This window comes from Dermacentor variabilis, chromosome 8 (assembly GCF_050947875.1).
Source record: "Dermacentor variabilis isolate Ectoservices chromosome 8, ASM5094787v1, whole genome shotgun sequence".
NCBI lineage: Eukaryota > Metazoa > Arthropoda > Arachnida > Ixodida > Ixodidae > Dermacentor > Dermacentor variabilis.
Window position 1 is genome coordinate 32,877,042 of NC_134575.1, and position 24,678 is coordinate 32,901,719.

The 24,678-nt window shown below is 47.6% G+C and overlaps 1 protein-coding gene across 1 annotated transcript in view; it reads left to right on the plus strand.

Moving 5' to 3' along the window:
* The first annotated feature begins 405 nt into the window (after positions 1-405).
* The window catches only part of LOC142589946 (uncharacterized), a 30,468-nt gene continuing 6,195 nt past the window's right edge, over positions 406-24,678 (plus strand). The window contains exons 1-6 of the mRNA XM_075701676.1: positions 406-666; positions 8,069-8,261; positions 14,343-14,611; positions 18,902-19,028; positions 20,318-20,700; positions 24,005-24,445. Of these exons, the coding sequence (XP_075557791.1) occupies positions 607-666; positions 8,069-8,261; positions 14,343-14,611; positions 18,902-19,028; positions 20,318-20,700; positions 24,005-24,445 (1,473 nt within the window). The 5' untranslated portion in view covers positions 406-606. The remainder of the gene's footprint in view (positions 667-8,068; positions 8,262-14,342; positions 14,612-18,901; positions 19,029-20,317; positions 20,701-24,004; positions 24,446-24,678) is intronic.

Here is a 24,678-nt window from a genome sequence, read left to right on the forward strand (position 1 = left end):
TTTGGCAAGAGATTTTCGACGAAGCGTCGCTTGTCAAAAGCAAAAGAGACACGCGCGGTTTGCTTCGCCGCGTTGGGGTGGTTAGCCATGCTGCTCATATCTGGTGCTTTGTCTGGGCTGAGCGCCGGTGCAGGAAAGGGGGAGCACGGGGGAGAGAGTGGCCGCAGTGATTGCTGGAAAGACTGGAAGGGAAAGGAAATACGCTCAGCCAGGAAACGGAGCCGCTTTTTATCTCCGCAATCTCTTTCTCCTTCTCTCTCTCCCTCTCCGCGTGGTCAGGGCAATCAAGCAGCCGTCGACGAATGACAATTCGGGCGTATACGCCCACTTTCCGAACCCGCGCAAGAAGTGCCGACGCTTATTCGCAGCCGCCCGTGCACGTGAGCCCGGTGACGTCATTGTCAGGTGACTTCTGTGACGGCAGAAGACTAAAAGGACGTGCCCTTTCTCAGTGCTGGCTGCGGGGGCAGTAATCGCGTTTCGTTTGCGAGCGCCTGTTGATGCTTACCGGTCACTGCGAGGGAGTCGGCGAGGTGACAACAGGACTTACGAGATCGTGAAAGGCCTCCACCCCGATACACAGTACCGAATTCGCTTTCGGTCTCGATGAAACGCAGTCTACCGCCTGTTCTCCCATGCGCCGACGTCGGCCGGATATACCATGAGGTAAGCGTCTCACGGCGCAGCCAAACGGCTGCCTTGTAAAATTACGTCGCCGAAATCAAACAGCGTGAAAGTGTCTAAGGACAACGGAATCAAACGCGGGTGCTGTTGCTCGCAACTGAAAGTTTCATCAAGCTGTCAAGATTATACACCCACGTACAAAGGTACGCGAGGCCCAAGATGCATCCTAGTAGTGTTAGCTCATGAAATGCACTACTTCCCTGTTGCTCGGCGCGATAGACGTTCGTGCTAAACACGCACTGGGTGGAATATTTTAAGAAGGCGGTATATAGGCCTCGACACGCTTTCCGCGTTGTTGGGAATTCTCATCTCTAAGCGGCACCTTGGGTTTCCTGAAACATGGCGTCGAAATGACAACGTTTGCACTGGCGTAGATTTGCTTAGCGGTGGCTGTACAAGGTTCTGCCGCACACCTCGAGGTCGCGGGTGTAATAGGGCTTCTTCGAAAACTTCAGCGAAAATTTCCCGCCGTCATAGCTTTCTCGCACCTCACTGCTGAGGGGGCCGGGCGGATTTGCAGTTCCCGTCGGATAGCCTTCACTGTATACCCCAGATCCACCCCGCGTGTAGCACGTGACTGTAGCCGATAGGAGCAAGAAACGAAACGCGCAGCTCGTGTTACGCCCGCTTCACGTGGTGCGAATTTGACTGCGTTTTCGAAGTTACGAATTCGCAGTTCAGCGCGCAAATGGGTCTCCGCACCCTTCGTGATTTTTCTATACGTTCGGAGTGCTAAACTTCTCCGCGAAAACGCACGCGCGGCAAAGAACGGGCCACCAATCGCAACGTAGATCGTACACACGTCACTGTCGCCTTTCTGCTTAATTTTTGTCTTCATAAGGTAACGTATTTGGACTGAGAGCCGCCCACCTAGGGCGAAGAAATAATTTCTTGCTGTTTCTTACAATAAACGTTAATGCCTCCTCCTCCACAAGGTAACGCACACAAGTTTTCACGAAAACAATTTCTGAGTTGCTTTACTTCGTTCTTACCGAAGCGAACTGACGCCAAGAATAATTCAACCCTCCGTTAGGGGCTCGCAAATGCGAAAATCGCAACGGCCCCGCTCTGTGCATGAGAAACGGTAATGCGAAGTTCTCATTTGCAGAAATCGTAGCTTCGAAAAACGCAGCGTGAAATCGTACCACCTGGACCTGGTCTTTAGACGCATTTTTGTAATGTCGAGGAGCGAGAGTTATCGTCACTGATCAGCCTATCAAGCTACTCAATATTCGCGCAACGACAGCTTCGTTTGTGCGAGTTGGTTCGTGCTAAATAACGTATACGTACGTACAGCGCAACAACTTTACAAGGAAAAAAAGATTTGTTCTCTAACTACGTTGTTTAAAATTCACGCGTGCGCGCTTAGTTTCACATGCTTCCCCTGCATATTTTTGCGGCCGAAATCCGCAAATGGCAGCGTGAACTTCAAACTTGTTGTTGGTATCTGCCTGCGTGGTTGTTTATTTTTGCGCTATCTGTTGCGAGCCTGTGCTGCTGCGACAGAAGTGACTACGCCGTGTTGGCACTGGTGGACCTGCTAAAGTTGTATTTCAGGCAGCCGAGGGAAATTAAGTGCGCTCCCGAAAGGTGTCTGTTAACAGAAAATAAATAACACCAAGGAAGCCTTCAGTAGTTGTAATATATGAATTTAGGTAACCTGACGTATCAGGACCAGCCCTGTTCTTTCTGTAAATTCTTGAAGACCGCTCCTTGTCATCGTCCTTTAAAATTTTTGATGGCAAACGTGCAAGGTTACCTATCTAAAAGAGGAAACTCTGCAAGCCAGTTTGGAAGAAGACTCCGACGTATATAGCCATTCTCACGAAACCATGGCTTACTTCTGATGTGGCCACTAAACAACCTATCTCGCTTGAGTAGCTGGGCGTCGTGGATGAGTGGTTCTGGTGTTTAAGTCCACTGTCTTCTGTAGCTCTGAATATAAAACGTAATAACTAGATAATGTGTTATTGTATCTCTTCCTTCAAGCACTAACATAGTGTTGTCTTGTTATTGTGCTAACTTGTGCTTCTTATTGCGGCATTTCGTTCGCTGATGAACCTTACTCAGGCCTACGTGACCTAAATTCCCTTTCTCCACGAGCTAACTGTATTCTTCGCCGTGATTTTAGTTGCCCTGATATTAGCTCGAACAACTTAACTGAGCACTATCCAGCCTCTCCACGGAGTTGAGTCTGATTAATTTTGTCCACTCGGTATAAATCGCACCCACTGCGGAGCTCCGTTGTACAGCGCTTCTGGTACTCCGCAGCTCCACCAAATTGTCACGGGCAATATTTTTGAGCATTGAAAAAAAAATTAGAACTTGTTCGCATCATTGTCGTGCACGTTGTCACGCCAAGACAGCGTTGGTCCTAAATGCGATGTTTTTCCTGTTGCCGTGACAAAAACAAGTGGGCGAAGCAACATGCCCATCATGAACGCGCAGTGACTGGAGCGACATACCTTGATTACGGAACCTAACTGTTTTTCGCTTTACGGAGAAATTAATTCAGCAGAGGCACTTACGGCTGCTTGCGTGTGGGAATACGAAAGCGTTGTATAGTCGCTTTGGTGAAATGTGAGATGTTTGTCCGCATGTCGTCGTGCACGTTGTAAACTTGCCCGCGGCGTTCCTTTTGAGACACGATGGCGGTGGTACAAATCTCGTCTCGTCTCCCAAACACTGGAGCATAACCACTATGGGGGATCGGTCAAGAAGCAGGCGGTTTCCCGTGTGTTTTGAATTCATTTTACGCGCTGGTGATTTGGCGTCGAGAATGTTGTCGTTGTTGCTTCCCGTCACGTGTGGCTCCAACCCACTATGGGGTATGGGTCCTATGGGGTATGGGTCCTATGGGGTATGGGTCCTATGGGGTATGGGTCCTATGGGGTATGGGTCCTATGGGGTATGGGTCCTATGGGGTATGGGTCCTATGGGGTATGGGTCCTATGGGGTATGGGTCCTATGGGGTTTGGGGTACATTATGGGGTATGGGTCCTATGGGGTTTGGGGTACATTATGGGGTATGGGATAGTTCAGCACAATGCGTTGGCGGGCTAGTTGGTGCGAATCCATGAATACTTAGTTAAGCGCAAAAAGACAGACACAAGAAAGACGACAGGACAAGGCGCTACTCTCAACTGACATTTTATTGCGTCACTCCTTTATAGACAATAAAATGATGCAATAAAACGCAATAAAATGTCAGTTGAGAGTAGCGCCTTGTCCTGTCGTCTTTCTTGTGTCTGTCTTTTTGCGCTTAACTAAGTATTCATGGGGTATGGGTCCTATGGGGTTTGGGGTACATTATGGGGGATTGGCCAAGAAATGGATACGCGGAGCGCAGTGGTACGATTTAGTTAGCGCGAAAGGACCGTTAGCGCGTGATAGAAGACGATGACGACGGCGGCCTGCACACCATGAAGATTCGTTTTGAGGCAACATGATTCGTTGAGTGTGCTCCGCACTCTCGCCTCATCCTCAAGCAGTATACAGTTTTCAACGAACTGGAAGCATTAATCCCATCGACATTAAGTCTGGTGCGCTTGATATGGTATACGAGGTCATCGTGGTTTGTTCCTGAATGAAATGGCCGACGCACTCACTCGCACATCCCTATACATACAACAGTTATTCATGTTCTGCTGACTTAGGCTCAGATCACTATAGATTTATAAAGCTATCTTTTTCAATAATGCTCCGAAAAACACATCCCAAGTAACAGACTTAAACCACTTGCTTTACCCTTGGGACAACCCGATGGTGTCCCTGGCGTAAATTGGAAATCTCAGTCACAAAATTACGATGCCGTATTCTATCCCTAAATTTTTACCTATAGGCAGGTCTGGTCTAGCGCTGTCCCCTGTCATTTTTGCAAAGAACCCAATGCCGGGGATAACTTTTTATTAACTTGCCGGTGATTCGCAATCCACAGAAATACTTTGAAATCCCATAACGAAAATTAGGCATTGCTATAAACACGGAAAACATTCTCTCCTTCGGGGCATCTACATTGGGTTTTAGCCACAGGAACGCATGCAGGGCCCTATGCAAGTTCCTTGGTGACACAAAAATACCTGATTAACTTACTGATTTATGTTTAAAAATTTCAATTTAGATTAATTTACGGAGTTATTATTTTACAAAATTCCAATTTAATTGCTTAAAACTTATTACCTTCTTGCTTGCTATCCTCTCAAAAACACACGTTTGCCATAACTGTTTCCGTTTAACCGGCCAGCTTCTTGACCAGTCCCCCGTAGTGGGTATACGCGCCATAATATAGGAAGCAAGCAAGTGTTGAGTGTTTGCATCTAGGGAAGACACGATGCCACGTTGTTTAAGACGCAGAGATATTCGATGTCAGTCCGAGCACTTCACGTGTTTTTACTCTGCGCCGATGGCCATTATTTTTTTGTATACCACGTTTTCTTCACGCTGCCGCCGTATTTTTGCGAAGTGGGGCATATAACGCTTTCGCATTGAACAAAGCAAAATTCGCCATCCCAGCCCTGCGAAAGTGCATGTCCGCCGAAGCTGCTGAAAACCACCGCTACGACGGCGAAGGGTGGTACGCAATGCTTTATGGCTTTAGAGGAAATGGTAGAAATGGGAGTCATCGTAATCTTTTTTTTTACTGCACGTCGCCGCCCATAGCGTTGCTGCAACAATACTGAAATCAGTTACTAGGCTGGTTCTTTTATATGTGCAAGGCTTAATGACGTCACTCCCCACGTCTCGAGCTGCCGTCGCCGCCGCAGCTTGCGCAACTGTAATCTTTATCGAGAAAGGTATGCGCTGAGCGCTATAGTGCTTCGTACTGCGATCACTGGCGCCTTATCAATTATGTGGTGTCGGATGCTTTGAGATTGTTCTTTATTGAAACGTACGCTGTTCTGTACGTTGTATCCGTGATTCTAAAAAAACACGTATATACCGCCTGTCATATAGCAAGGCGTGGCATATACATAGACCCAAATATATACGTAGATTTTCGCTCACGGACAACTCCGCCGACGTCTGCGCCGACAACGGATTTTCTGCGACACGGGATATCGCATTAAAAGTGCCTCGTCATCCCGGCCCTGCAAAAGTGGATGTCCAGCGCAGCTGTTACAAAACCACCACGACTGCTGGCGCAGGTGTTGATGATTCGGATGCTTGTTTTGAGCTTGTTCGTTATTTAAACGTACGCTGTTGTGTACGTTGTATACGTAATTCCAATGAATGTATGGACCGTTCGTTTCACTTTGCCGAGTGCTTGTAGCCTGTGCATAACGAGGGGGATGAACCGTTGTATTTTTGCTAGCTTAGGGGGGTACGGGTCATCGCTGCTGATAAATTTTGTTCCCGGACAGACGCGAAAAATGCCAACCACCGAGGGGCTCGCAGCTTCGCTGTAAAAATGTCGAGATGCGTGCAAGCGGCGAAGTATATACATAGAGCCTCGAATTTGTGAACAAAAATGTCTCCTTGTTCCTGATGCTCCGCTTGTGCTTTTAGTAAACAACGCGTGGATTTTTCGTATCCTGGTGTTCACAACACCAGGATATGAAGAATGTTTAAAATTACGTGCACTCATCATAAACAAAATCGCATCCTTCGGGTCGAATCTTGCCACAGAACAATAATCTTCACACTCTTAGAAAAATTTACACCCTTTGGGGCTTATCTTGTCCCACAATAATAGTCATCTGTCTTGCCCGCGTTTCCTTTCTTTAACGCTGCGAGCCCGGTACTTCCCAAACACTAACGGCATGCGCGTTATCAGTGTGACGCAGCATTCTCGACAGGAATGTAGCGAGCGCAGAGTTCAAGAAAGGAAACGCCAGCAAGGCAGATGACGATTATGTGCCAAATACACACCTCGAAGGGTGTACATTTGCCTAAGAGTGTGGTGAGACGGCCATGCATTATCTGAAATCTATTCGAAAGTACTCAATTCGCGCTCACTATTCGACTTGTACTCGACTTAGTCCCAGAAACTACTTTTCGCACAAGCCTAGTTTTGGGGATCATCACTGTCATTATTATCATTTATTATTCCAGTAAGGGCCCCATGTGGGGTATTACATAGGGGTGGGAGGGGGGGGGCAAAACAATACGAACATCGAAGGAATGGTCCTGTACAAAGCAACAAAAAGCAACAACTGAAAAGACACTAAAAAACTGGTTTTTGCATAATTAGTTGCAAATATGGGTGGTTAGTAACTCGCGAAATTTCGAAGGGTTTCGCTCTACAACAGATTCCGAGAGCGAGTTCCGTTGTTCTATTGCAACGGGAAGGAAGGATTTAAAGCGTTATATAGAACCATGAAGGCGTTGGATACTTAAAGAATGTAATAGACGATGTGATGAGCGCACGGGTGGAAATAAAAGCGAGGAACGAGGGTCAGGAAAGTTACAGTACAATTTATGGAATAGGCAGAGTTGCGAAATTATTCGTCCTGATGCTAAAAGGGGTAGACCAATAGATAACTTCAATTTAGTAACGCTGATAGCGTTGTCATAATTCGATAAGATAAAACGGGAGGCACGATTTTGAGTAGCTTCTAAAGTGTCAATCAAGTACTTTTGATGCGGATTCCAAATTGTAGACGCATGTTCTAATTTGGTACGGATGAAAATTTCATATGCTAGTTTACGAATCGACGAATCATGTGTGAAGATCGACGTTGAAGTTTCCAGTGGCGATTAGGCATCGTCTGAACTGAACGGAACGCTTCCCTTCGCGCGTGCCCAACCGTAGGCGCATTTACCGGGAGGGGGTTGCGGCCAAATTATGCTATTTGACCCTCCCCCCCTTTTGCAAGCGGGCACATTAGGCTGCACGCCGGAAAATCTACGAAGCAGCAGCCGAGGCCAAATTTTGTTTCTGGATACAGTGGTCGCGTAGTATAGATTTCTTTGCTTTATCACAAGAGGCTGGCGAACACTAAATTCTCTTTGCTCTCGCCGTCTTTCATCTGCCGTTGCGCTCCACGTTTGCTCTTCCATCCTTCACTCGGTTACGAGGTACGCCGACGCTCGACGCGGAAATGGAAGCCTCAGAGCGCATAATTATGAGGTCTTACGTTCCAAAACCACGATCTGATTGTGAGACCCCCCCCCCCCCCCCCCGCAGTAGCCAAAAGATACAAAATCAAGATAAGACCACAGAGTACGGATGCTTGATTATGTCTTGTTAGCCCGAGTTCATATTGGTAGAGTGGCAAAAGGAAGGTAACGCAATGCACATAACAGACGCCTGCCTTGTCATCTAGTCCTTTGTGTTGTCTCCTTTGGTGGTCCATTTCTACCAAGATAAACCAAGATACGCTGGCGCTGTGCAGCTACTTTCGTATGGTGTTTCTAAAACTTCCTAATCTCTTCTTCAAACCAGATGAGATGGGCGTACGACTTCTTGCCCCACACGTGGCAAGCCTGCACAGACGGGAACCACAGGAACAGACCCTGTCCGCTGGTCCAGGACGCGTTGCTGTGGAACACTGAGTGCCGGCAAGTGGGCGTGGAGATACGGGAGGACGAGCGCTCGCCGGGAAAGCTGTGTGTGGCCTTCGACGAGACATACGAAGGTTTGCTCCACTGTTATTTGTTCAATAGAGAGCTTTAGCGTAACCGGTAACCCGGTATCGTTTGCGGATTACCGGGTTTGCGGTGGCGGAAACGTGAGATGGTGATTATTTATTGGCATCCCATTTTAAACGAGGAGAGGGAGGACGACCGCTCGCCGGGAAAGCTGTGTGTGGCCTTCGACGAGACATACGAAGGTTTGCTCCACTGTTTGTTCAATAGAGAGCTTTAGCGTAACCGGTAACCCGGTATCGTTTGCGGATTACCGGGTTTGCGGTGGCGTAAACGTGAGATGGTGATTATTTATTGGCATACCATTTTAAACGAGGAGAGGGAGGACGACCGCTCGCCGGGAAAGCTGTGGCCTTCGACGAGACATACGAAGGTTTGCTCCACTGTTATTTGTTCAATAGAGAGCTTTAGCGTAACCGGTAACCCGGTATCGTTTGCAGATTACCGGGTTTGCGGTGGCGTAAACGTGAGATGGTGATTATTTATTGGCATCCCATTTTAAACGAGGAGAGGGAGGACGACCGCTCGCCGGGAAAGCTGTGTGTGGCCTTCGACGAGACATACGAAGGTTTGCTCCAATGTTATTTGTTCAATAGAGAGCTTTCGCGTAACCGGTAATCCGGTATCGTTTGCTGGTTACCGGGTTTGCGGTGGCGTAAACGGGAGGTGATTATTGGCATCCTCTTTGAAACGGGGAGATGCCGAATCACCTAGCCAGCTTGAGTTAATCAAGTACGCTATATATACTTTCCATTATAACATTGTGTACATCTGCTTGTTATTTTTTCGCTTCCTCAACTTCTGTATATTCTACCGCTACCTGTGCCTGTAACGGATGCGGTCGTATCAGTCTCTTACCTGCTTTTTTTCCCATCAATACTCTTAACGTCTCTTGCTTATGTCAACTGCTGGTAGGTTCATGCTTCCGACCACTTTAAAATCCAACCGCTTCTGCAAGGTGTACATTACCTACGGGTCTCCCTGGGTGAATGGCTCCGGTATGTTTGTCCTTACGCAACCAGCTCGAGCTACAGATAGCGAGGCATTGCCCTTCGTGTTGTCGTACAGATTTTCCCTTCCAGTTTCTTTCTTCCGATTCTTGTAAACTTCTATGGTCTTTCTTGTTTCCGTTCTTTTCATCCGCTTCGCTGTCTCTGTTGATCTTTAACTCCTGGTTATTTATTCACTTTCAGTTACCCTCCACTTGGTTGCCAACTTGCTGGACCTTTCTTCATTCTGTGCCCACGATCTTCAGCTACGCGTACTTGTGCACTTTAGCCGCCCATTTATTTTCATCGATGTTCTTGATTCTTTCTTCAAAACTAATTTTGCTTTGTGCTTCTGACTTCAAAATAGGCCCGACCCACGTCACCCAGCACTGCCTCGTTTGTGGCTCTTGCCGTGGGCTCCTAAAGGCACCCGACCTATACCCTTCTCTGGTTAACTTCCAGCCCTGACAAGAAATCAGATTTTAAGCACAAAATAGTATTTGCGAACGTTGGCGCTGGCACCATTACTCCTTTCCAGATTCCACGCACCACGTCATATTTATTGGGACCTCAAAGTGCTCTGTTTCATTATTGCTGCGTTCCGCTTACCCTTTATTTTCAGATTATCTTGGTGGGTGCTTGAATAAGTCTTTCCTTCGTTTATCTATAAGCCGAGGAATTTATATTGCTTTGCTATGGGCATAACTTGCTGTTCAATTGACACCGCGTCATTACTCGTCTCATCACTAAAGGATGATTCCAGCTTCCTGTGTGTTAAACGTAAAACCTAGAATTGTGGCAGCGTTCCCACACATACTCGCAAGTGTCTGTCCCCTAGTAGCAGTACGTCGTCCGCGTGCATCATTCCGGGGACCCTCTGTTGCACAATTTGCCCATTACGCATGTAGGACAAGTCAAACCTTAATGCACTGTTTTCCAGACGTCCTTCTATGCCCTTAAATAAAAGCATCAAAAACAATGGAGACAGAGGACATCCTTGGTTCAGTTCTTGGTGAATTTACACCAATTCATTACATTTTCGGCCTTCCCACAGAAATTGTACTCGGTTTTCTCTGTGTATATATACATATCCCTCAGCAGCTCCACGAAATCGTCATCTATGCCTTCTTGCTTGAGAATATCCCATAACCATTCCCTTTCTACGTTTTCGTAGGCTTCCTTAGTATACAGAAATGCTGTCCATAAAGTTCTATTCTGAGCTATTCAAATGTTTATGCGCTTAGTTAGTAGAAACATATTATCCTCTAAGCGTTTACCTGGCCTGAACTCTGTCTGAACTCCTTGTCTAATTCCTCCAGTGGATATTTTCCCGACAACTTCGATAGTTCTAATTTTGACTTGCATTGCCATTCTTTATATCTCCGAAATCACTGTAATTGGCCTGTGCGAGTTCTTGTTATCCTTATCACCTTTGTCTTTGTTCATGAGGTTCATGTTGCTTTCAAGACATCCAACCGGAATTTTCTTTTTTAGTCCCTTGCTTTATGACATTAGTCAGCGGTGCCTTGCATTTTGGACCGAGGTTTTTGATTACCTCTTAATATTTCAATGGGCCCCGCGGCCTTGTTGTTAGGGACAATTTCTTATGCTTTTTGGAAGTAAATGTGTTCTATGTTAAATTTTGATCTCTCGGGCTTCTCTATTGTTGCTGGATCTGTTTGAGTCTAAACTCCGTTTTCTTTCATGCCGAAGTTATGCCTTATAACGTCTCTGGTTATAACCACGGCGCACTGTCCCCTTCGAAGACATTTCCGTATTCATCCCTTATAGCTGTTGGCGAATATTTACTTGAAGCTCCGCGTGCACTTGCATTGTTCCAGAATCTTTTCGGTGCGCCTTTGTCTCTTTAACGAACTTGCTCTTGCATATTTAATTTTCTCTTGTACGAGCTCCCTCCATTACCACCCTCTTCACCGTATTCGTTGCATCTAAGGAGCAGCTCTTCGTGTGATCATGGCATGAGCGTACCCACAGCCCCTACCGCAGACGACCAAGAAATTCACGAGGGGAGCATGACCTCTGTAAAGGCTCCGCCGACCTCTGTAAAGGCCCCTCCGACCAGGGTCCGACCAGTGTAAAGGCCCCTCCGCTTTCCTTGACAGTCGACTTTCTACCTATTGTCTCGACCATATGCGGGAGATTATTTAAGGCCGTTCTGGCCCACCCGGGACTCTGATCTAATCATTTTGTACAAATGGTATGAATACATCTATTCTCGTTTACACCATCACGCTGCCCAATTTCGTTGTCGTTTTGATTCCTGCAGTGATACCCACTTCACGCGATCCAGATCGTATGAATTGGGTGCTCTTGTCGTGGAAATGACGCACAAAGAAGGCTGCGCGTTTACCAATAGGTCGCTGCCGCAAATTTACGCCACTGGCTAGTTCGCTTATTCACTGTAAGCCAGATGGCGCTTCGGTCCCGCTGAACCACTCATTCGTTCGCGAATGCAGAGAAGCATCGGCGCTGCGTTCGGATCCCGGTGCATTACTGCCAGCCGCACGCAGGCGATGTGCGGGAAATGCTAAGTGTGTCGCAAGGCGGGCAGTATTCATTCGTTTTGTAACACCTGCATTTAATGCTACCCTTCACGAGAGAGCGTAAACTTTATTTTCGAATCAATAAGGTTTGAGTCCGGCGTCCTTTCAGTGGGTCTGGGCACCCGCCGTGGACGCGGTTCCAAGACCTTGTCTCGAAGCGGCTTCCTCGGCTCGCTGGACGGCCCCGAGTTGTGCTGTCAGGTTCGAGCTGAGCAGTGCAGTCTTCCAGCGCGACCGGAGGCTGGCGGAGGCCCGACTTGCTTGTTAAGTCCCGACACTCCCATAACATGTGATTTAGTGTGGCAACCTCGCCACTCGCTGTGCATCTGTTTGTAGTGTACATGTCTCGATATATGGCGTGCATGAGTCTGGGGTTTCTGTAAGGATCTGTTTGTAGTTGTCTGAAGTGTACTGCTTGCATCCTGTCTAACCTAGCGTGAGGGAATGGGTATACGCGTCTTCGTAACTGGTAGTGTGCCGTAACCATAACATGTGATTTAGTGTGGCAACCTCGCCACTCGATGTGCATCTGTTTGTAGTGTACATGTCTAGATATATGGCGTGCATGAGTCTGGGGTTTCTGTAAGGATCAGTTTGTAGTTGTCTGAAGTGTACTGCTTGCATCCTGTCTAACCTAGCGTGAGGGAATGGGTATACGCGTCTTTGTAACTGGTAGTGTGTCGTGATGTCGTGGAACCTGGTCAAACGATCCTCCCACGCCCAGACGTTTGCAGTACCCCGCGGGGGCTCTTCCTCCGGTGATGCTCGGTGATTGAGGCCTCGAGCAACGCGGTGAGCCGCTTCGTTGGGGGGTTCTCAGTCCAGTGTCTGCCGGGATCCATAGCAAGTGCCTTCAGGTATCGAAGTCGGCCTCTCCCTGGTGTATGGTATGTCTCGCTGGAGTATCTGATGCGCCTCTTTCGAGATGCGCCCATTTGCAAAATTGCGAATTGCCGCTGGCGAATGGCAGATCACGTATGTTGCTTTGGTTTGTGTGAGCGCCAGTGCTATGGCCGCTTCCTCTGCTGCTTCGGCATGTGCCGTGTTCACGGTGACGCTCGTCAGGTGGTTGCCTCGGTGGCTGTGTAACTGCCGCCACGAAACTCTTCGTCTCGATAGCGGGCTGCGTCGGTGAAGACCGCCTCCTTGTTGTTGGAGTAACTTTGGTTCATGTGTAGCACTCTGGCTTTGCGTCTCCCCGTGTGGTGTTGGGGGTGCATGTTGCGAGGCGCAACAAGTGTCCCAACTCGAGCGCCTATCCAAGACCCGCCCGGGCAGACACGTGCTCGAAAATCTCTGAATCGCGTACCACACGCAGCACGGCATCAAAGTATAAATTCCAAGAACCATACGCGAGCAATTGTACGTACCCCCATTGCCTACCCTTCGCGAAGGCAGAATTTTTTGAGAAGCGATTGGGTTTAGCCCATTTTTCACAAAACTTGTGCGGGGTGCGTAAATCGCGAACGATCGGGTGGCACCCGAAAACTGTACCCACTGCGGTTCGAGAACGTTGAACCTGAGGTGCACATACATTTAGTTAGCCTGCTTCGTGGTTAGTGGACAGACAGACGTGGCATCCTGACGTTGATCTCTGTAGTAGAAGCCCATCAGCTCGCAGTGTTTTGTGTTGACAATGGTCGAAACACCAAAAAACATGTACCCATCGTTAATGACCGCTTTGCTATGCGCGATTTACTGTATCTTTTCTCCGCCCAGGTTTTCTTCGTCCTCTTTTCTTGAGGCGCAATGCCGGAATAAACTGTCGCACCATCATCTAATTCGTACTATCGTGTTGCTGTAAAGAAACTATTTTCCGATTTTTCTTTTGAATAATATACGGTGAGAATAAAAATGAAAGAAAGGCCATGGAGTGTAACCAGAAGAAAGATACGGTTGGCTACCCTACACGGGTGTGTTGATTGCAGGTGGAATAATGTCAAAACGATTTGAGCCCGATTGTGCTTGAATGCAATAAAAAAGAAATCCGGAAATCAAGAAAGAACATCTGGTTATAGGTCTTGCTATATCCTATTTTCAAGGATAAAAAACAAACGCACGTTAACGTCTAAGCTAGCCTAGGGGATTTCACTTCCGCGCAGTGTTCAGATTTGTTGTTCTAAATTTTTCCACATATTAACACGGCAAGCTGGGCGAGTTGGTGATTGAACATGTCGCTAGGGTGTGGGCGGCGCAACGCGGTAGAAAGACGTAAGCGTCGACCAGACTTCTATTGCTCTGCAGGACAAAGAAACCGAGTTTTTTTTCGATGGCAAGATAGGCTAACACCCTTTCACCCTTGTAAGCGTCACTTTACACGCGTTTACATTTTCTGTACATTATAGTCACTTGTCTGAAAAAATAAACCAGTTGTTAGTCCGCGCTCGTATCTTGTGCTTCCTTCTGTCTTTCGTCCGGGTTGCGCTGCATGCCCACCCCTTAGGAACGTGTTCAACATATTCGCACACGCTTATCGTATGTAGACTCCATAAACTGTCCCACACGGTTCGTTGTGCAGTTTGCAGCAGGGAAAAGGTTCTCCACCACCAGCTGTTCCTGAGTTTCCTCCTGCAGGAGCACCGGTGCATCGAGTCGGTCACCTTGAGCAGGCCGTTCACCTTTGGGCACGACCCACGCTTCTTCGATGCGCTGCGTGTCAACGGACGCGTCCGCCGGCTGTCTCTGCTGGGCCACACCGGTGGGACCTGGGGACTCTGCAACTGCCGTCAACACTTTGTGAATGCTTTGAGCGGTATGCTGAAGCTGCAGGAGCTGGTCATCTCGGAGGTAAGCTGATCATCTCGGCAACCTGCAGGAACATGCCTGGCGATCAGCAGCAGGCTGACCTCTCCGGCATGTCGTTTAAGGCCTTGTATCTCTCCCTCTCTTAAGTGTGGCACCCCATACTTTCGCCAGCTTTGGCAAAGGGTAGCCTATAGCCATTGTAACGTGGAACATATACAGATACTCTAGATATGGTACGAATCCTGAATTTAGAAATCTCCGTACCAATCGTTACACCCACTCCGACTCCCCGTTCTTTCTTTCATTTTTAACTACGGTGTGTTCAACTACAAATTACAACTCCACTACAATAACGACTACTGTATCCTATGGTATGTGGGCTTCCCACTCGTGGGACCAGGTTTACATGCGTCGTTAAGTTTCCAGTTTCAAGAGAGTTCTTAATATGTGCTAAATGAGAACATTAAATAGGTGACGTGAAGTTCCATACTTACTGTTTTTTTTTTCACAAGTGTATTCCTGGATATCTTGAGTGTACGATCGTGCTTCAATCTATATTTCTAGTGCCTAAGGTCAGGGCGCCTTGGGGGTCAGGCCCCTCCTACAGAGGCGGAGGTATCAAGCCCCTCCTACTAGGAGGGGCTCGATACCCCCCTCTCCCCTTCGGCTTGAAAAATGTAGCCCTGCGGCACCCATTCGACAAGCGCTTGAAGGGTTTTTATTACCAATAGTGCCAGTAAGGAAAATCAATTAAATAATTAAGGTAATTACGCCAATTACCCTTTTAATTACCATCCGCCACATATTTCAACATACGAATTATAGCCGCTTAGTTCGCGCAGCATGTCTACCTGGAACGCATTCTCGGGACAGCATCAGTTCCGAGATATTAATTTTCAAAGTGCTCGTCCAAATGCACTCGTGTTCCAGTTACTTTTGTGATCCAGTGGATAAAACAGCGGTTTCTTTAAACGTTACTGGAACGCCAATGCCTTTCGTCGGACACTGAAAATTATCTCCTAACTGGTGCTGTGCCGAGAATTCGTTCCAAGTGGACATGCCCTGCGAACTCAGCGGCTGTAATTCGTAGATTTAAATATGTGATGTAAAGCAATCGAGAAGTTAATTAGCGTAATTACGTTAATTATTCAATTGACATTTTATTTTTCGTAGGAGTAATGACCGCCTCATCGAATAATTTGGATCATCATCAGCCTGGTTACGCCCACTGCAGGGCAAAGGCCTCTCCCATACTTCTCCAACTACCCCGGTCATGTACTAATTGTGGTCATGTTGTCCCTGCAAACTTCTTAATCTCGTCCGCCCACCTAACTTTCTGCCGCCCGCTGCTACGCTTCCCTTCCCTTGGAATCCATTCCGTAACTCTTAATGACCATCGGTTATCTTCCCTCCTCATTACGTGTCCTGCCCATGCCCATTTCCTTTCTTGATTTCAACTAAGATATCATTAACTCGCGTTTGTTCCCTCACCCAATGTGCTCTTTTTTACCCTTAACGTTACACCTATCATTCTTCTTTCCATAGCTCGTTGCGTCGTCCTCAATTCAAGTAGAACCCTTTTCGTAAGCCTCCAGGTTTCTGCCCCGTACGCGAGTACTGGTAAGACACAGCTGGTTAAACTTTTCTCTTGAGGTATAATGGCAACCTGCTGCTCATGATCTGAGAATGCTTGCCAAACGCACTCCAGCCCATTCTTATTCTTCTGATTATTTCAGTCTCATGATCCGGATCCGCAGTCACTACCTGTCCTAAGTAGATGTATTCCCTTACCACTTCCAGTGCCTCACTACCTATCGTAAACTGCTGTTCTCTTCCGAGACTGTTAAACATTACTTTAGTTTCCTGCAAATTAATTTTTAGACCCACCCTTCGGCTTTGCCTCTCCAGGTCAGTGAGCATGCATTGAAGTTGGTCCCCTGAGTTGCTAAGCAAGGTAATTCAGAGACCTGGATTGGGAAGAATTGGGTCTCATATCATCAACGAATCGCAATATCAGCGAATCGCAAGTTACTAAGTAACATTAACTCTTATCCCCAATTCTTCCCAATCCAGGTCCCTGAATACCTCCTGTAAACACGCTGTGAATAGCATTGGAGAGATCGTATCTCTCTGCCTGACGCCTTTCTTTATTGGGATTTTGTTGCTTTCTTTACGGAGGACTTTATGGAGGAATTTGGATGAAGGGTTAAAATTCCTTCAATTTGGTGCAGCTAAAAATACTTGTATATATGTATATATATATGCATATGTGTATGTACATGTGTATGTGTATGTACATGTATGTGTATGTACATGTATAAAAACGAGCGCTATACTAGTCGGCGCCCTATGAGAGCCCTGTTTCTATTTTCCGTTATTTCGGAATCATGCGTTTGTATAACGGTACTCAAATAGTGTCATTTATGTCTCATCACTCGATCACAACGTTTAACACCCTGCGTGGTAATAACAGCGCTGACAATTCCGTATATGACACATTTTTTTAAAAGATCGTACAATAACTATTCCTTTCAGTTTTCTTTATTACAGCGCAGCGATTTATGGCTAGGGTTTCTTGGATTTTTCATGTCCGTCAACAAATCCGTGTGCAAAAACTCGGCTTCCGAATTCGATGCAAGAATTTCCTCATTCTATGCAAAACCTTCTACGTATATATCATCACTTGGATATGCATTTTCAGTAGATTAGTTATCAAGAGGCACCATCTTCAATATAAGTAGCCTCTCAGATAGAAAACAATCTTTTCCTTTTTTTCCCGATTACGGAGAGCGTGGGTCATTGCTTAAGGGGGTATGAGCCATTCATTGTCTTGCGTCACGAGCCAATTTCTCGTTGGGTAGGCATAGAAATGCTTACGCATTTAATAGCAAAGGCGATACGAGAATGTGTGTGTGCGTACATATCGTCGCGATGACCACCGACCAGGACAATAAATGTGTTCGTACCTCTGTTCAAAAGTATCTGTATCACCTCTGTGTAGTGCTAAACGATCTTGCTGGTCCTGCAACCTCAGAGTGGATTGGCTCATGATTCCCTTTTCACAGCGAAGCTGTTAAGGGCTAGTCTCCCCACTATTGTGTCCGCGTGTAGGAAAAGGACTATCATCATCAACAATGGCTCGAGTGTCGTCTTTTTCCATGGCTGGCTCCCTTGCCAGCTATAGTCATTCCAGCGTAGAATTTCACTTTTCTGTCATCATAATCGAGAGGGCGCGTTTACGGGGTGTATAAGCCATTGCGTAAGGGGGTTTGAGGCATTCATTTTCTAACGTGACGGACAGATCTAATTTTGAAGCAATTCAATTTCGAACAATCGCGAGTGGCAGTGCCGGGCGGATGCGGCTGACCACGCCCCCGAGCATACTCGAGACATCGAACGCAAGCGACAACGGCGGACTGCGGACTTACCGTCACTGAAGTCCTTCTCTCCGTCACATCCGAACGTGTGTGTAACCTCTTGAAGAAACGCAAGGACGGAACCAATAATTGAGAAAGACTTCAATGCACTGTCGGGATTAACCCAGTGATGAAACACCGGGGCCGCACGTTTCAGCTTCTCTGGTGAACCATCTGTACGGAGTGCTTGGGCGTTAAACTTTTTTTTTCTTCTCCTTCTCTTTCCCAGTTCTCTTTCTCTGCATCTACGCCAAATATATAGATAAGCGAGATTACGTGCAGCCACCACACCGACACTCCAATAGAACCTGTCATAATAAACTCATCAGGCAATATCCGACACAGTGCGACGCGTTCAGCTATTCATATTTCCCATGGGCAATTGGAATCTGGAATTCGTTACCAAAGGAAATTGTAGACTCAGATTCTGTGGATGGCTTTGTCGCAAAATTGGAGTCTTATTTTGGCTGGTCATGAAAGTAGTTGAGCGCATAGTTTAAAGGTAATGCGTTGGTTGATTGACTGGACACTAGTGCACGTGTGATTGCATTTCAAATGTAAATATTGCAATGTGCTGAGTAGTGGTGTTATATAGATCCACAATAACTACAAGAATATTATACGACAAATATTGCAATTGTTTTGAGTACCTTTTCCCTGATTCATGTGAAACAAAAAAAGGGTGTCTTGCGTTGTATACCAGTGCTGTTGTATGGCATTTCTTTTTTGCTTTATATATATTTTTTCTTCCTGTTTTTCCCATGCTCGTGTGTGTATATTGTACAATCCACTTCCTGTTTGGGCCTGTGCAAAGGCCTACAGTATTGTTAAATAATAATAATTATAATAAAATAAGAAAGCAATTAGGCTGTTATTAGTGACATTAATAAACGATTCAATTCGTCTCCAACTGAAGGACGTCCTGGGTCACGACGCGAGAATGCAAACGTTCGTCGATTTCCTGGCGAATACGACCTCCCTGCAAGTGCTGGACCTGACCCAGTCGGCCCTTCCGGCGGCGGCAAGAGACGATCTGTACAGAGGTAAGTTGGCTCAAACTCTACTCCACAGCGGACAACGCTGCGAAAACGATTCATATTTGTATATGACCCCTCACCAGGCAGGGACGTCGCGAGGAGACAAAACGTGGTTCGTTCAATCGCGCGTTGACGATCGTTCTCTCGGAAGTATGAAAGCGCTCTCTCAGATGTATTAAGACATTCAGATTTCGACCGAATGCCCGCGCGCCCTTCCTCTTGAGTGAGCCCCGCTTCCTGCCGGTAAATTGACGTCGCACGCGTAAATGATTCCGGGTCACGATTCCGGGTCACGATTCCGGGTCACGATTCCGGGTCACGATTCCGGGTCACGATTCCGGGTCACGATTCCGGGTCACGATTCCGGGTCACGATTCCGGGTCACGATTCCGGGTCACGATTCCGGGTCACGATTCCGGGTCACGATTCCGGGTCACGATTCCGGGTCACGATTCCAAATGCGCCTGCAACGTCGCCGATTGTGGCACGTGATGTGTTCTCTCCGCTCGGTTGCTATTCGAGACAGACAGAGGGAGAGAGAGCGCGCCTCTGGTTAGCAGTGAAGCTCGCCTCCTGTCGGCACGGCGGCTCCGCATTTTTGATTCCTTTTATTCTTCAGATAATGAACCAATTTCTAAAGTCATTTCGATAAAGTTCTCCCTAGAGATCTTAATTCACAAGTTCCATTGTATAAAATCAAGATCCCCCTTCAACTCTACATAATTTAGTTTCTCTCAATTGTAAGAAATTTAATTCAGACTGGTTCAACCAGGTTCCTTCCATAGTTCTCAACGGTTCTTTAATGAGACTGTTTCCACATTTTATGTGCATTTGAATGCGGAAATCGAAGTATGCGCTGAGGTAATATCTGCTCTTCAAAAAAAAAAAAAAAAAACGCCATCAGCAGCGCTGTAGCTTTTTAACGTCGACTGTATAATACTAGTGCCGGTTGTAGGGGTCGAAAACAGCGTCGTTTAGATTCGGCGTGCATGTGGTGACCGGATGCTTATAAGCATCCGGTCACTACATGCACGCCTTATCTTAACGAGTGATTTGTAACGTGTGTGCTAATCACAGACAGTAACAGCAGCCAAGTTCGATCCGGGAGGGCTCGCGAGGAAAGCTTAGCTTTATATATATATATATATATATATATATATATATGTAGGTATATATGTGTGTATGTATACATATTATGTGTATGTAAGTATATGGGTGTATGTATGTATGTATGTACTGCACAGTCGAAGCCACGAAGGTGCGCTTGTCCAAATTGGTCCCCCGCGACGGCGCAGGTTTGCTCGGGAACCGGAGCCTGAAGTCGCTGACTCTGCGCTACTTCTACGCGGAGCGCGAGGCGCACAAGGAAGCCGTGTTCGCGTGCCTGCGCGGACATGCCACGCTCGAGTCGCTCACGGTCCACTCGGACAGTCTCCACAGCTCTGCCTCGCTGGATTTCGTGGCGCGTTGCGCGGTCGCCAACAGGGGGACGCTGCGTCGACTGCAGCTCGTCGGCTGGCCCATGGACCTGGAAGCCGCCGCGTCGATCGGCCAGCTGTTCTCTGGCGACTGCACGCTCGAGAGCTTCGCGTTTGTGCCGCCACGCGGCGCCACAGACAGCTTCCACTGGCCGGCGGCTCGAGAAGCGCTGCCTCTAGTGGAACGCCATCAATTTCCGGTGAAGTCTGTGTGCAATGGGGGGACATTTATTTTTCTCAAATGTCAAAGGCATTAGAAGTAGGAGTGGTCAAACGAGACAAAAAAGAAAGTGCAGTTTCTCCCGAAAGGCGAAGCATCGGCAGTCATGACAAGGCTTAGCGTTGCGCTGCGTTACATCTTGCGACGTAAAGAACTCAATGTTACGTTGAACCGATGGCGCATACACACCTTCCTTTTTCTTTCTTTCGCATGCGACGTGCTATTCTCTTAGTTGCGAATGCGAACACAATGCGAAGATAGGTCTTTCTTCCTCGCGATGCGCGCCATTTGTAAAGGAAACGTGTAATCAAGAGCCAGCGACCCTTCCTTGTCCTCTGTATCCACGTTCCCTACCTTCGCTTTCCTTGGACCCTTCTGTTAAGCCGCCCATCTCTCAAGCATGCAAAATAGGTGGCGTGGTGCACTAAGTGTGTAAGCACTTTTTTGGCTCTCTTTCTACACTGTAATTCACTGTGCGTGAAGAGCTCGAATGCAGGGGTAATTTACCTATTCACCCCCAGCCATGAATCTGGGAACGTTGACACTGTCACAGTGTGTGTGGGAGGGGGGGGGGAGAAGTGGCTGATTTCGGCGCGCATGCCACTGGCAAAGGACCCACCATGGCAAACACATGTTACGTGGTCTGTGACCTGCACGGAGACGGTGCCAATGGCTCAGACGTGGAACGCTCGTAGAGGTCAGCGTAGTGACAGCGTAGGGTATTGTAGCAATTCGACACGCTCATTTGAAGGAATTCTTGTAAATTGTCGGTACGCGTGTCACTTCTACTATTCCATGAAAACGACGGGCCTGCCGACTAATTACGCGGAAATGTGAGGACGGAAATGAGACACTCAGGCAGCGAGGAATCGCTGAGAGCGTGGGAATAGAAGAGGGAGGGAGCCATGATGGGAATGAGTGCCAAAGGCTTGCCCAAGGTCTACCGACTATGCTAACGAGAGTAGGCACAACCCAGTACGTGGTCTAAATTCAGTTGTAACCTCATTCGTTAGGGGAATGTTGAGGCGGGCCAGAAGTGGCCACCTCCCCTTTTTATTGTTTACTGGAGTGTACGTAATGACTGCCTGGAACCCGTTCCTTTCAGTCTTGGCTGTAATCGCTAAACTGGTACATCAGTAAGACTCTGTACGTTGCAACGCTAGTCTGGGTCGTAACCATTTGGTTGTCGAACAGCGAGACACGGCTGGTCGTATGTAGGGACAGTTGTGCTGGGCTCTAACGTAGGAAAAGGATGAGTAAGGAGTTACTTCTGGGTTTATCATGGCTGTTCTGCAGACTTTTCGCTGCACTATACCTCAAAGTTTTGTTACCTCCATCATGACTCCTGCCCAATTATCACCTTGAAGTGACTAGACCATGCAACTTCAGGGAGAAAGAACATAAAATTCAAACAGCGCTAAACGAACGGGACCAGAATGAGGAGGAGACAAACACAGCGCTGAACTTACAACTGATTTATTTGAAGTAAGAAGTCAACATTTATACATACAAAACTGGGCACGCATGCGCCCGGTCATACATCGATGATCAGATACAAGCTCCGGACAGCCAACATTCGCACGCGCTGTACCTGCCTTGCAATCTACCCTTTATGCAGCAATGCCATTTCTTTCGCTGATAAGATTAAAGATGTTTTGCTAACGCAACTATTAGATTTTCTGATGATATGAAATGGCTTCAGCGACATTGAAATGGCATTGCTGCATAAAGGGTAGATTGCAAGGCAGGTACAGCGCATGCGAATGTTGGCTGTCCGGAGCTTGTATCTGATCATCGATGTATGACCGGGCACATGCGTGCCCAGTTTTGTATGTATAAATGTTGACTTCTTACTTCAAATAAATCATTTGTAAGTTCAGCGCTGTTTGTCTCCTCCTCATTCTGGTCCCGTTCGTTTGGCGCTGTTTGAATTTTATTGTTACCATGCAACACCAACTCGCCCAATCCGCTGCCCTTCTGCAGAAAGAACAAACTTTACTCCTTCCTTGTCACGGTATAGCAGTTGTGCTGGGGGACCTTTTTTTGTGCTCGAGATGTGAGCGATGCGTTTGTGAAAGAACGAATCGGGCCGTTCAGCCTTTCCTGCGTGGTATACCTTTGCAGTGTTCCGCGCTCACAAATTAAAGGGTCGGAGCAAGGAATTTCGAAATGAGACGATGATTTATGAATTTTCTAACGAGTCCTCGTATTATACGGTAGCTAAACTTTCAAGTTATCGTGCAGTCTGTCACGTAGCGTATTTCATAAAAAAAGAGAGAATTCAGTGAGCAGCTCTAATTAAGTGCACGCGCAAGTCGTTTGCTGCCGGCGTTGCGACAAAGGAAAGGAAATTGCGCAGCAAGCAAGCACTAACTCAGCGACGTTGCCGGGTCAGCAACATTGAAGAACTCGAACTCTTCGGATGGAATTCTAACGACACGCGGGAGGCGTCAGTCATTTACTTGCTGGCAACGGTACTGTTATTGGCAGCGCCTGAGATAATCTCTCAGTTCTGCTTCTCACAATTAAAATCTTGCCCCTGTATGTCGTTTATACACACAATTGTAATCAACGCCCAGGGAAAGTTACTCAAATGTAATAAACGTGAAGAAATGGGGTTAATCAAGAGGCCCTATTTTTACTAATCCTATCACGAGATGCCAACAATGACGCCAAGGACGTGAACATAGGTGAAATGAATTATACTTACTAAATGACTTAAATGACAAATTAATTGCAATGAAAGAGGATGAAAAAACAACTTGCCACAGGTGGGGAACGAGCCCACGTCTTCTCATTACGCGGGCGATGCTCTTACGCGCGTAATGCGAAGACGGGGATCGTTCCCCACCCGTGGCAAGTTTTTTCATCCTCTTTCATTGCCATTAGTTTATCATTTATTTAATCCATTTAGTAAGTACAATTCCTTTCCCCCATGTTGTTGCTGGCTTCTCGTAATACAAATGTCACAGAAGCTACAGTGCTGTACTACATTCTTATACCAGTGCTGACGTAACGGTGTACGTCGAACGTGCCCTCAAAGATGGCCCTGCCTTTAACACGGTCGTGTGGGGCTATACCCTGCTCAATGAACTGAAGTGGAGGCCGCATTATTAGGTAAAGCACAATCTTCACGTTAGCGTCCGTCTGTGTTTCTTTCCTTGGCGCTCGCTAGGCTGGACAGAACTGGCAAAGACGGAAGTCGCGCGCACACACCACTGCGCGCACTATGCCTGAAAGGGGCTACACGTGACAGAATGTCTGTTCCGCGACTCCCCTTTCAGTTTGCCATTGTCGACAGATCCTCGCCTTCTCTCGTCTGCCAAGAGGGCGTGCGTGCCATCTTGCGCGGCATCGGCGAGAACCGAAGCCTGCGCGAAGCCTCGTTCAGCCTGTCCAGTTTCACGCCCAGCGGCTGCGAAATGCTGGTCGGGGAGTTGCTGCGCTGTTCCACGCTGCGCAAGATCACCCTGGAGCCCCAGCGCTTCGACGCGGTCCGGGCCATCTGCCAGGAGCTCCGGGACAAGGGCCACGCCCGGGACCTCCTCCTCGCGAGTCGCAGGGACGTATCCGGCACGCTCCTTCCCCAGTGGGTCGGAGACCGGCTCCAGTGCTCCCGCTTAGTCCTCGACCACAGTCGCATCTGGAGGGAAGACGTGGAGCGCTGTCCGCGGGGGATCTACGTGATGCCTTCGTTCGAGACGGTGACGTCACTCTGCGTGAGGGTGAGCACGGCTATGTCTGTCTGCGTTCGCTTATGTGCATGGGGGGGGGGGGGAGGGGAGGGCGGCGAATTGGAATTGCCGGGGTGGGATCGAACGCGACTCGAGTAGTGTCAGAATCGAATCGATTATCGAATAGTTTTCGAATAGTGAGCAGTCTATTTTACCATTAGTACGAAAACGATTGTCACACCCTGGTACAATCACAACGTAAGAAAATTTCCGCAATAAGATTG